Below are 13,765 nucleotides of genomic sequence, written 5' to 3'. Positions count from 1 at the left end.
AAAATCTGTGCTTGCTCTGCTGTTTTGCTTGTGGGTTTTGTTATTTTAACACAGACCTGTAGTGCTTTATCTCATGAAGACTGTCTAGAAAACATAAATCAGGACACCCCTAAACTGGCAATGTAATTCAACATGAGACTATGGCAGGGCTGAACGTTGCTTGGGCGGGCTTTGCTGGCTTGTCCAAAACACTTGCCAAGAAATCTGGCTGCATTCAGTAAAATTTCCTACACACAGTGTGCCAAGACAGAGGCAGATACTGCTAACTCAAGGGCCTGGCCAGGCTGTTCATACATCAGCAATTACTGTAGCAAAAGCTCCATGAAGTCTTTATTTTTGCTGGGCAGCTGCAAAGTAAAAAGCTGCTATGGGAACTAGTCTGAGGCCATTAGGGCTGCAGCGTGTTTCCACTTGGATGCTCAGGCTCGGCTTGGAGCTTGGGAATGTAATGCCAAGGGGAAATCTGCTTGGCAACACCTCTGCGGTGTGGGAGAGACCCATCTCCCTTTTCCCCTTCTCACGTGGCTAGGAAAGGATGGCCCCATCAGCTACCAAAGAGGCACTCTAGTTGCCATTCCTCCAATGGCAGCAGGATCTTTAATCTGGAGGCGGAGAGTTCAGCTCCTATGCTTTCCAATGACATTAAAAGAAGCCTTGGTGACTTTTGCCCAACTATCTAAAACCTTGTCTCCCTGCATCCCTAGCAAAATTTTGGAGCATTTTAGGGACAGACCACATATGGCCTTTGTGTGATAGACATTATTCCTATTACTGGCCTCTCAAGTAACTGTTCCTCATAGGATCAGAGAAGACTTAGAATTCCAGTGCCATTGCTACATGAGAAGGAAAACTAATAGCAGCAGATGAGTTCACGAGACAAAGCATGGAGTCCCATGGTCCCTCTTCTTCCTACATCCCACCCCAAGAGGCACTTGTCCTTGCAAGGTTTCCTGAAGCACCTCTTAGAGCATCATGACTCCATCAGACACCTCCAGTTCTTCCTCCTGCAGCCTGCAAAACTCACTGCATTGTAGGGAGGAGAAGGAGGGAGCATGGGGGGTATTGTTCATGGAACCAGACATACTAGGCTGTGGTGAGAGAGTTTGCCTCTGGGAAGACCTCTTCTGAGCACAGGGCCTTACTGGTAAGAGGCAGAGCTGAGGAACATCCCTGAAGCCTCTCCACAATTGCATGGAGGTTCCCATGATCCCACATTACAGATACAGCAAGTCCATGGATCACTGATTTGGCTGGGATTACTCTGGCATTTATGGAAAAAAAGGTCTTGGAGATGCTCTGCAGATGGGTGAGGTACAGGGTGGGATGTGGGAGACTGTGAGGTGGGAACCATCTGTAAGTTAGTCTAAACAGGTCACACTGACACTCAGCTAAGACTGAGTTCAGCTGAGCCGTTACTGGTTTATGTCAGTGGAAGCAGGACCCAGTGAAACACTGAGTTTTTATCAATGTTCTTAAAGACTCTAGAAAACACCATCAACAAAAATTGCCCATGCAAATGAGACTGAGCTGAGAGGGGCTTCCAAGGATGCATTTCTATAAGCGGAGCTGAACTTTGAATATAATCATCTCCTGTGGACAGAACCTGACAAAACCGGTTCTCTCAGCAAGCCACAGTTCATTAATGGAACCCATTCATAAAATCAATGAGATCATTTATAACATTTAGAAATGTAGAAAGAGCTGCTCTTTTTATATTATCTCAAAAGATTTAATTGGCTGTTTATTCAGGATTTGTCTAAATCGTAAGTTCTTACTTCTTGCTCTTTATTTTCAACTGAAAATTTCAGTACATGCCTGAAGCAATTTAATACATTATTTATCAGAATTACCAACCCCAAACATTGACAAATGCTGAGTCCAAGACAAAACAATCATGAGACTGGCTTTGAGAAGTATATGCACATTTAAGTCTTATTTGTGTGTGATTTGTTAGTCTTTACCATGTGCTTGAGTCACGCCTTCAAGTTTTTCTCTCTCCATAACCACGCAGGTTAGAAAAACACTATTCTTCAAGTTGAGATCCACATGCAGTGTCCTGTTCACGGTTTTGGGGACATCAAGGAAAACCACCAAATACCGATAGGTTCCTGAGGACTGGTAGAACTCTTTCAGTTCCTTGAGAGCAAAGTGACCCTACCTGAGCAGCTAGCTTGCTACAAGCAAAAACAAGTGCTCCGTGTAGCCCCACAGACTGCAGTTTGAAGATTTACTTTAAGTTGCTAATGTGCACATATATGTATTGGCAATTCTTCCATGTTTTTACACTGGGCAAAGATACTGATATTACCCTACTAATATTCTCCACAAGTGTTTTTCTGTTTGGTCCTGTTTGGTTGCTTGTTTTATTTCAACAAATAGAAATGTTATCAATATTTGAAAGGAATAGCATAGCATAGCATAGCATAGCATAGCATAGCATAGACTATTTCGGTTGCAAAGGACCTACAATTACCATCTAGTCCAACTGCCCAACCAATTCAGGGCTGACCAAAAGTTAAAGCATGTTACTAGGTCCGTTGTCCAAATGCCTCTTAAACACTGACAGGCTTGGGGCACCAACCACCTCTCTAGGAAGCCTGTTCCAGTGTTTGACCACCCTCTTAGTAAAGAAATACTTCCTAATGTCCGCTCTAAATGTCTCCTGATGCAGTTTTGTACCATTCCCAAATGTCCTATCATTGGACACCAAGGGAGAAGAGATCAGTACCTCCCTCTGTGCTTCCCCACCTCAGGAAGCTGTAGAGAGCAAAGATGTCACCACCCCTCATCCTCCTTTCTCCAAACTAGCCAAGCTCAAAATCCTTAGCTGCTCCTCACAGGACATCCCTTCCAGCCCTTTCCCCAGCTTTGTTGCCCTCCTCTGGACACATTCAAGGACCTTCACATCCTTCTTAAATTGTGGGGTCCAGAACTGCACACAGTATTCAAGGTGAGGCCACACCAACACTGAATGCAGTGGGATAATCACCTCTTTTGACTGGCTGGTTATGCTGTGTTTGATGCACCCCGTGATGCGGTTTGTCCTCGTGGCTGCCAGGGCACACTGCTGACTCCTGTTGAGCCTGCGGTCAACCAGCACCCCCAGATCCCTTTCTGCAGGACTGCTCTCCAGCCACTCCTCTCTCAATTTATACTTGTGCCTGCTGTTACTCCATCCTAGGTGCAGAATCTGGTGTTTTGACTTGTTAAATTTTATCCCATTAACCATAACTCAATGCTCCAATCTATCTACAGCCCTCTGGAAGGTATTTTGCCCCTCAGGAGAGTCAACAGCACCTCCCAGTTTGGTATCATTAGCAAACTTGCTTATGGTGCATTCAACTCCTGCATCCAGATTGTTGGTAAATATATTGAACAGAACTGGCCCTGGAATTGAACCCTGAGGAACACCACTAGTGACTGGTCACCAGCCAGATGTGGACCCATTCACTACAACCCTTTGAGCTCTGCCCTTCAGCCAGCTCTTCACCTGGCACACCATGAACCTGCTCATCCCACAGCTGGACAACTTGTCCAGAAGGATGCCGTGAGGGACAGTATCAAAAGCCTTACTAAAATCTAGAAAAACTACATCCACAACCTTGCCTTTATCCACTAGGCAGAAAGGAGAATTAATACGAAATATTGTTTCTTGAAGAACTGACCTCCTTTCCCACTCCAACACTGTTTTACTGAGCAGTGGCTATTGCACACTGAAGTGCCTCATCCAGCAAAGTGTCTTAGCAAGGAGTCATATTCTCTTCTTCATTATAGTGCTGTAACCACAGAGCTCAATCTATTTCAGTAGGAAAATAATTGTTACTTGATTTTTTCCATCTGTGTCTGATCCCTAAATATGTATTATAAAGCTCCCAAGAGAAAGTATAACAGCCAACAGTGTTCTAATTTTAGCAACGTAATGAAATCATGTTCTTACCAGACACTACTCCCAGCAAAATGAGGAGAAGGAGTATGCTCTTCATCGTCTTTACGGCCCTGTCCTTCATGTTCCCAGGACGCAAGCTGAAGGAAGATCATCGTATGTTTTCCCTACTTTACATCAGCTCCACCTAAATTCTTCCTCTTTGTCATGTTGTGGAGTGAGAAGCAAAACAAAGGACCCGTGTCTCTAAGGGAGTTTCTAAACACCGTCAGCTTGTTTGCTTGTCAGAGAACTGCTCCTTGCTGACACTCCATCCACAGACCTGGGCCACACTTGAGAAAACAATCATTAATAGTCCTTTCATGCGATCACCTTATTTATTGAAGCATTATGAAAAGAATCTAGTATGTTCTAAACCTGGAACTACCGTGCTGCTTTCATTGCTCTGGCAATTGGGGTGCTCTCTTCACACACCAGGATCAATACTCATGCTTTCTTACTTAAACCAAGAACCTGAAGTTTTCTAATTTCTGTGGGTATCAGAGAATTACTCAGACCACACACACTGCACACCTGGAGGTGAGACTGCAGCATATCTAATTGATGCAATTAGCTTTGCTGTAGCTGTCTCAGGAACAGCATGGACCACTATGCAAAGTGCACTGGCTCCCTTAGATGAAACATTTAGCCAGCTTGGCTACAATACACCTATGCAAATTATTATTTTTTTTTTAATCTAAGGGCAGACCTAATGGGCTTTTTTTGTGGAGCATAGTATAGAGGTGACACTAAGACTGGAACTGGATGCAATATAGTTGCATCAGCATCAACTCAGAATAATTTAGGTTGGAAGGGACTTCTGGAGGTCATCTAATCGAACACCCTGCTCAAAGAAGGCTTAATTAGATCAGGTTCCTCAAGGATTCATCAAGTTGATTCTCAAACACCTCCACACAAACTTAACAGCTCTGCAAAGAGGCAGAATTTAGAGATATAGCTTTAACACAGCTCTGGGGAAACCACACTGATTTGTGAGCTAAGCTAGCATCTCTAGACGGTTCTGCATGACACATTATGGCTGTCTCAGTGAAAGCTGACAGTAGTTCAGAAAGCTCTGTCCCGTGCTCCTGTGTTTTGTGTAGTATGAGCATGTTAATTGAATATGCTGAACACAAACAGCTAGTTTAATGCTGGGGCAGGCATTGCCTTTGCTTGTTACATGTGCAACTTAAACTACCGTACGGATGTGCCCTGGAGGATTCTGCTGATATAATGAAACTGGAAAAGATGCATCAGTAAAACCTACTGACTGGAACTGAGCCATACCTACATATCTGATACTGGTTTGGGGGATCATAAGAAACATTCATTTGATGGTTGATCTGCATCTATTTTGTAGTGTTTCTAGGGCCTTGCCAAGTCCAAATGCAGCCTGGGTTTAAAGTGAATTTGACCACACTATATCATCTGGAAGCACACACTGCATCAACATGTACTACTGAGGAAGCTAATCTTCCATTGCCCCAGGAAATGTGTGCCTAGATTTTACGTTAGTAAAAAAATATATGTAAAACCTCACCCTCAAATGACCTACTTATGCTGACAAAATATTAATGTAAATGTATTTATATTGGCAAAAAGTCTAGCCTGTCCGTTTACCTACCAGATCATTGCCCATCCCTTCATATGCATTTCCTGGGTCCACAAAGGAGCTTGTGGAGACTGGACATCTCACAAAGATGAGGTCTGTGCACACAGACATGAACCACGCTTGTACAATAAGCTTGTGATCTTTTACTAATTATGAGAACACTGTAAAAATGCTGCTAGCTTTATTCCCTCCTTTTAGTTGCAATGTATAATCTATCCCATCATCCTGCTGTTTTGTTTAATCTTGAAAGGACTATAGAAAGATCTGGGCTAAGTTTTAAAGTAGCCAGTGTTTCAGATACATATTTAAATTTGTTTAGTATCTAGCTTGATTGATAGGACTGTTTCCATCCTATGCTCTGAAGAGCCAAGCCTCTCAGAGGTCACAATTTTTGTCCTTTATTTCCTTTCTCTTACTTCTTAGGCTGGGTTTTGGGGGGGTTGGGTTTTGGTCGGGGGCGGGGGGAGTCCTATAAATACATTTCTGAACTTCTTTATTTTGTCCTTCCTTCATCTGAGAACCTACACAGATCTACTTTCAGCAAGATTTCAGTGTGCATACACATAAATCAGACTTTCCTCTGCACATCTTGTGATAGAGACACCATAGAGGGATATGGGAGACATGGATGGCAAAGGCATCTGGAATACAGATGTGCTTGAAATGCCAGCCTTTCCCCAGTTTCACCTGGAAGTGCAATAAGCAATTGTTTCAGGTGCTGTATGAATACCCATGGAGTAGTTAATTTCTGTTTTCTCTCTAAATATGTCTCCAGGGCTTTTAAATAGTCCCTGATAAGCCTCACAGTTCAAGCATGTTGTGAGAAGAGTCTGTGGACGTGTCCAGGGAGACAGGGGGAGAGCCAAGTTAAGCACACAGTGAGGGAGGAGAGTGCAAAAAAAAGGCAGCTCACACAGGTGGAGTGAGTGTGAGTGGAAAGAGCTCTGGTTCCTTCTTCTTTCGTCAGTCACTGCCAGTATCTCTCAGTACCTTCCTTAGATCGCTCTTTTCTTATATTCCTCCGCCAAGTGGATTTCTGTAGTTCTGTGATTGTTCCTGACAGGTTGTGAGGAATAAAGTGAAAAAGCAGCCAGAGTTGAAAGAAAGTCCTGAACAGGCTGAAAATCTGATAGAAATAAGTATATGCATATCATCAAATATAGAGCTGGTTAGGAATAGATGAATTAGGGAAAGGTGAGCAAGGCAGAAGTTCCCTGGCAAGGCTGGCAGCTGTAGCTCTGCTGCTGCAAGAAGGTCAGGGATAAGATTCCTGGTAATTTAAAGCAGCTAGATGAAAAGAGGTCACAGCAGCGCAAGCAAGAGTGCAACCAGGGAGTTTGCAGGCAAAATAGAGGGAAGAAACAAATGAAAAGCTCAGGGAACAAACCGTGTTTTCAATCATGCCTTGGTTTTCAAGATTATTTGAAACCTGGGCATTTTAAAGCAATGCAGAACTTCTGAAAAACTGTCTTCTGGATTATCAGGTAAGGTGGAGAACATGAGGCAGACACTACATCTTTCAAGAAATAAAAGAAACTTGGTTCCAGAGGAAAGACCAACACATCGGAGTGTGAGAGACTGCGCTGGTCTTAGGTTTGGATGCAGAGGGAAAGAACATGGGAAGTGAGGGATATCGGGTGGGACAGAGCAGAACTTGATGTGCAAGCTATCAATTGCCTGTCCTCAGGAAAGTGAGGGATTTTAAGGGAGGGCAGCTTCAGAGAAGTAGTCTACTTGCATAACAAAATGTTCAGGTTCAGGACATCATCTTTTTTCTACATGTTTAATTCTCAATTGACTTCCAGTCTGTCAACAGGAAAAAAATGTTCTCTCATTGTTCAAACGCATCAGAGGTTCAAAACATCATTTTCGCATTAATGGCTATTTCAGCCAGAGTATTGGCTCTCTTCTGCTAAGCCAACTCACAGGAAAGGAGACATTTTGCTCTTACTGTGGTAATTACTCACCAGAAATTGAACAGCCTAAGGAGAATTTTCACACGCCCAATCCAACCTCAGTTCAAAAGTATTTATTGTTGTTATTTCATGAATTAAATTACCTAGACTGTCAGGTTTTATTTTCATTGTCTTTCTCTTTAAACAGTACAGCTTCTCCATCCGCTGCCTTGGTAATCTTTCCTAAAATATTAAAACAATACCTTAGTATCCTACACCAAAATCTTATGCACTATTTCATTTGATTTCTCAGCTAAAAGCTTCCTCTGTACCATTTGTGAGTGGCAAGAGCAAATGAAAAGTCATCAGTACTACCCAGGCTACTTTAATCTCACCTAAAGCGATCCCAGATTAGCAAGGTTAGTAACCTATGCAATTATGCAAAAAAAGTCCCAGACAGATAGCTGGGACATCTATTTTCTAGCACTGACTTGTAGACACATAAACCCACTAGTCACCTCCTTGATAATTAACTTGAGGTGTCTGTTAATAAGAAGTGCTTCCATCACATCAGGAGCTTTTTTGGGATCCAGGTTTAAGTTAAAAAACAGCCTAAAATCTGGGTGAGTACACACAGAAACCTGAAAACGTACATGTTTGCAGTGCTGAAAACAAGTTCTCCCATTGGTCCAGCAGTTATACACCCAACAGATGAAAGCATTTGCAAAAGAAGAAGGAATCCCAGGAGTCTGCCTTTTGACATGAAGAATTTGAGCACTTACTTTAGGAGGACTGGGGGTATGTAAGGCACTAAGATAGCAGAGATTGTTCTGATCCTTCCCATTTCCTCCCCTCCATCTTGCCTGCTCAGCCTCTGTCTTCCCTCCACAAATGTGGGCTGAGGCAGACAGATGATTCCAAGGACATAAATCCAAGAAAGCTCTAGATGTACTTGAATCCTCCCTGCAAAAAGGTCAAGTGACTTCTCTAAGGCCACAAAAGCCAAACTTCTTGTTGCCGCTCCCAAGCTCAATCATGATGACTGTAAGACACCAAAACTCTAAAAAGCACATTGCTGCCAAGTTTTTCTCTTTAGGAAGTTCTCGTGCTGCTTAAAAATATCACATTTTTCTCCATTGACACAACATGAAAGTCATTGAGACACAAGCTTTAATATTCGTTCTCCTGAGCAAAAGTAGATGTTATCAGTAACTAGCTGGTGTGTAGTGGTGTAGAACATTCAATACCTGTAAGAAATTATGCCACTTGTCTACACCAGTCACATATGTTGCTTTAATTTTAATTGTGTGATTTATCTTCTAAAAAAAGCTCTAGCACAAGTAAAGATTCAGTGAAAAGTTTGTCAAGGCCAATGAAGTCTTCTTTATGAGTTTACTGGATATTGGATCAGGGCCTGAACCCATGTGGCAATACCCTGTACCTCATGATACAGTGTTTACTGTGTGTTACAAGTTCATTATTGTGATTGCTTGGCCACCTGAGATGATTGGTAAATATATAAACAAAGACGTGAAGTAGCAAATTATGCAAATGCAACAAGAAAGAACGCTCTGGGCAAATATGGGTACAGAAACTTTGAGGTTTCTATGTACACAGCATTTCACTTAGTCAAGTATTTTAATACACCACCAAGAATTAAACAGTACTCTGCATCATGAAACATACTATATCTTGCCTATTTTATCAGCAAAAAATGAATTGATTACATTTAGCAAGAGCAACCTTGCATTTTAGCACAAATAAAATATTTTTCTGTTAGCTTTGGGGAGTTGGGGGGGGGGGCGGGAAGAGTATGGAATTAACAGAAAGGAGTATGGCTGAGCACCAGGCGAGGACTCAGGTGGTGGAGTTTCACTTGGAGGTGCACAGTGTTTTACACCTAAGTTCCTGCATCCTTTGAACAGGAGAAGCGAGAATAATTCACTACTTTCTAACCATGTGAAGCTTTGTTTATAGTTTCAAGAACTTTGAGATCTTCAGCTGGGCTCTGTAGCTCTCCAGGGGAGCAGAGGAGGGACCTGCGATGAGAGAAGGGCATGTAGCCCTGGATACACTCCAGTTTTGCTTGGGCTGCCAAGGCTGTGGTGGGGACTGACCTGTGCCAGGGCCCTGAGGCGCCATGGTGTATTATAGCCATCTTTGTTCACTTCCAGCCCCTCTCAATGGCTGTTTCTCCAGAAACACTGATCAGAAGTAGCTCTGTATTCTCCTATGGGCTTCTTTAATTTTTTTAATCGTATGTAGCACAAAACAATAGCAAATTTCTACCTCAGCTGCTTTCTTTATATTTGATTCTGCTTTTCCCTGATCCTCATCCTTTTCTGTCTCATTGCTCCAGGGCTCCAGTAGGCTTTGCCTCAAGCCCCAACGAGTGCTGAAAAGCATTTGTCCTTGGCAGATTGTAGCCCAACGGCAGCCCATACCTGGGAGAGGATATTCTCCTGCAGGTATTGGCACGGCAAAGCCATTGAGGAAAAGATAAGTACTGCATGTACCTCCTAGCATAGGCCTCCCCTGGGGAAAATGTGGCTTCTGCCCTCCTCTGCAGCTGTACCTGGCATGTAGAAAACGTGTAAGGGAGTAAGGAGGGACTTTTCACTTTCTTGCCCATTGGTTTCACGGTGCAGTATAAGCTGTAGTCTGGCTGTTGGACTGAAGTGTCTGAAACAGGACATTACTCTTTTATGCAGGACCTTAAATAACTGCAGGGTGACTGCTCAGGGCTCTGTGCTTCTGGTGTTCCTGTGAGCTTCTGTCCCCATCAAATGACTGACTGATGGTAACCACAGCATGCATAGAGTCTCAGTCCTACCATTACCATGCATCAGACAGCATGCAGCAGCCTAATACCACCTGAGGATCCAGTGTATTGCTTTTGTTTCTGCTCCGTTCTCATGCTTAGCAATAACCAACACAGTAATACCATGATTTACTCAGTTACATGAGGACAGAGACTTGTGAGGCAGAGGACTGAAGCTGGGCCTGTGAAGTATGAGACAGTGAAGGGACTTGGTGGAGAAAAAGTTGGATCTCTGCTGGGAAAGTTAAGGAGTGAGAAAAAGATGGGACATGTGAAGCCGGGGTCTTGATCCAAGGACATAGACATGTGCAATAAGAGGATGGGGGACATAGTGGGTGTGGTTTTGGGACCTTTGCTCTAAGAAGTATGTGCTGCGGCAGCATGGAGTTAGGTTTATAAGTTGGAAAAGAGGTTGTGTGGTGGTATGAATGGGAAGTGGCAGGCATCAGCTTGAAGAGGAGGCTTGGATTGTCCTATGACAATGAAGGAACAGAAAACGATAACTTTTCCACAATAATTTCAGTTTCTACTTCAATATCTTGCTTCAGACATACATTGTCTAAAACCATCCTTGGAATTCTTCTACCTTTGGTAGCACTACCATTTCATCTAGTAATAATAATAATAATAATAATAATAATAAATAATAATCCTGGTCTCACAAAGATCAATGACAAGCCTGATTTTGAAAGGAGCAATTTCAATAGACCTGGTCCTGAGTAAAGTGGCCTGAAGGCAAACAAAATCTTAATGACACAATGGAGACAGATGCAATATTTATCGCTGGCTCTGTTCCTTGCTGCCTGTAAGCTCTGTGACTAGAGAAAGCCTTTAGAAATATCGCACAGGGATAGGACCAAATTAATCTGGGTGCAGAAACAGAATCGCTTTTTTACAGTTGCTGAGTTTAGATCATGCTTATTTTATCTGAGAGCAAACATCAGTGAAAAAAATGAGCCACTTAGGAGTGACATGAGGCAACATTCTGTCTGAGTAACGATTTGACTGAGTCTGCCACCACATCAGTGAGCAAATGGCAGCAGGAAAGCGATGCAATAGTCTGGATGTAGATACTTCTTGCCTGTGGATTTGAGCATCAACATCATGGAACAGCCTGAGACCACAAGAGCTTTCTTAATGTAACTGAAGACCCCACACAGTAAGCATACTACCCAACAAATGTTTGACAGAGAACTGTGAAGCTGTAAAGGTAGGTGGGTAAATGCACAGAGAGAAAAAAAACCTCTGCAGCCCAGACTGTTCACAGTCACATAAAACCTGGCTGTTATAATATGAGTGATAACAAGGAAACAAGGTCAGAATATGTCCCTTTGCTGTGTACGGCTCCCCTGACCATTGCTGGAGCTGAGGGAATATTGCCATCTAGTGCCACACAGAAATCCAGCTGTCTAAACAGAAAAGAGCCATTTAATTCATGTAGGCAATGGTTACAAAGCATACGAAAAAACAGGGACATTATGTGCCAGGGACATCATTTTGGTCAGTGTCTTTGCCAAGCTCGTTATTGAAAGTGGTACATTTTCTCCTTTAAAAAGATGAAAGTGTGTCATGGGGACTGAGTCATAATGCTTAGGAGGAGAGACCCCGTTCACAATCGTTCAGAGGTTGTGAAAAAAGTGCAAAAGTACTCACATAATATTTTAGCAAGTAGCAGTCAGAATAACAGGATGCTGTTGAGGATGGGATTTATCTTACCTACCTTGAAATAACTAAAACATAGACCTGTGTATGTTAATGTTGCATAGTCACCCCAGACTTCTTTTGGAAACAGAGGCACTACTAGCGCACGATTGGTGTGACCAACTTTAGCTGTCGCCTTTAGGATGGGAAGCACTGCACTTTTGAAACATCTGTTTTTCCGCAGCGACAATAAAGGGTGTTCAGGATAGCTAGCTCTGATGTTTGGGTCCCTCCAACCCCTAGTGCCTGTCTCTCTCTACCATTTTTAACCAGGTAGGCAATAATTTTGATGACCTGTTGGTAAAAAAATCAATACCACTTTCAGACTCCTAAAACCCATGATGTCAGTTGTGTGATTCTCCTTCAGGTGGGGGGATACATGTATCACACAAAAGTTCCCACCAATCACAGTGAAAACAAGCACTGGCCTATTGCATTCACTGATAGGCAGACACACTGCATCATAACATATTTTATATTCACCTCTGTGTGCAACAGCATTATGAACTTCCTTCCGTTGCCATGCCTGAAAGAGCCCTTAGTGGTGACAGCGCAGTTCAGTTCCCCTCAGCCAAAACCCTGCTGAGCCAGAGATGAGGATTTTTTTAATCAGTGCATATGTTTGAGATACTTTTAATGAGGCCATCAACTCACTTATCTATGCTACCAAATACGTGCCAGACTATAACCATTTTCAGTCATTGCCCATCTGGAGCAGATTCAAACCAGTGGTTGATTTTCAAAAGCAATTTGAAAATCAAAATCAATTAAGCAATGAAATCTTCCAGCTGAAAACAATGTCCAGATTTTCAAGCCAGCAACGTAATGTTTATATATGTTGACTGAAAATTACTTAAAAGTCCCACCAGTACCTCTGAGTTAATTGCCATGTTATTGCTTGCGGTTGTGACTTTCCCACTATTTCTACCCACTAACCATGCAAAGAAAAGGATTAAATCACAGAGGGAATCAGAGTCAATAATGTAATATTATTTTTCAGCTTGAGAAGGGTTAGAATATTTGAAACACCCACCCTCCATTATCTTTAAAATAGCATGAATCCCAACTAAGCAAGAGGCTGCTAAATTCATTTGTTTATATTTTAAAAATTCATTATTTGACAGCATCAAATATAAATCGTTACAGGGGACTTTTTCCTTTTCCATGCTGATTTTAAATATGCTGCAAAAAACATGTATCACAAGTTCCCACAAACGAGGAATTATTTAGGTAATAAAATGTCTCACAATAATAGTAGTGCATGAAGTTACTGATGTCAAACTCTGATGTGATTTTTTAGGGGTATTTTCTTTGCTTTAGAGAGAGGTTCACTTTTCAAAGTCCTTATATGTGGCATTAGTAAAGAAGCAGAATATGTGCACTGTCCTGAGTGTCCATAAATAATGTTGAATTAAAATTCTGTCTAAAAAGGAACCTGAAAAGCAAGGATGGTAGATTTATAAACAAATTTTAAAACACCTAAAAATGTGACTTTCTAAAGCCCTCGCTGTTATCATCTCAGTTCCCCGTAAGTAAGATTAGCTAAAATAAATCTAAGCTAACAGCCTCCAGAAAAAAATTCCAAGAAGCTGGCAGCAAATCTGGAATTCCCCATACCTCTCAGTCCATGGGGACACAGACTGGCCTTTCACATGCAACATAAGCCCATCTGATTTCCTCAACCTTTTGCCTGAGATGAAGGCTAGCTCAGACAGTTTGAGTGTTCTAGGCAGGCAGGAAAGGATTACTAACATTAGCTCAAAATCTTAATTGCCGTACTTAAGAGGTTGCATACTTGCCTAGACCTGGATCCT

General features: G+C 42.3%; 1 protein-coding gene across 1 annotated transcript in view; it reads right to left on the bottom strand.

Moving 5' to 3' along the window:
• The window catches only part of CDHR3 (cadherin-related family member 3), a 39,203-nt gene extending 35,220 nt beyond the window's left edge, over nt 1-3,983 (bottom strand). The window contains exon 1 of the mRNA XM_009883546.1: nt 3,938-3,983. Coding sequence (XP_009881848.1) covers nt 3,938-3,983 — 46 coding nt within the window. The remainder of the gene's footprint in view (nt 1-3,937) is intronic.
• Nucleotides 3,984-13,765: the final 9,782 nt, after the last annotated feature.

The sequence above is a fragment of the Charadrius vociferus genome, unplaced genomic scaffold (genome assembly GCF_000708025.1).
Source record: "Charadrius vociferus isolate BGI_N301 unplaced genomic scaffold, ASM70802v2 scaffold704, whole genome shotgun sequence".
Lineage (NCBI taxonomy): Eukaryota > Metazoa > Chordata > Aves > Charadriiformes > Charadriidae > Charadrius > Charadrius vociferus.
This window is presented reverse-complemented; position numbering and strand designations above follow the sequence as displayed.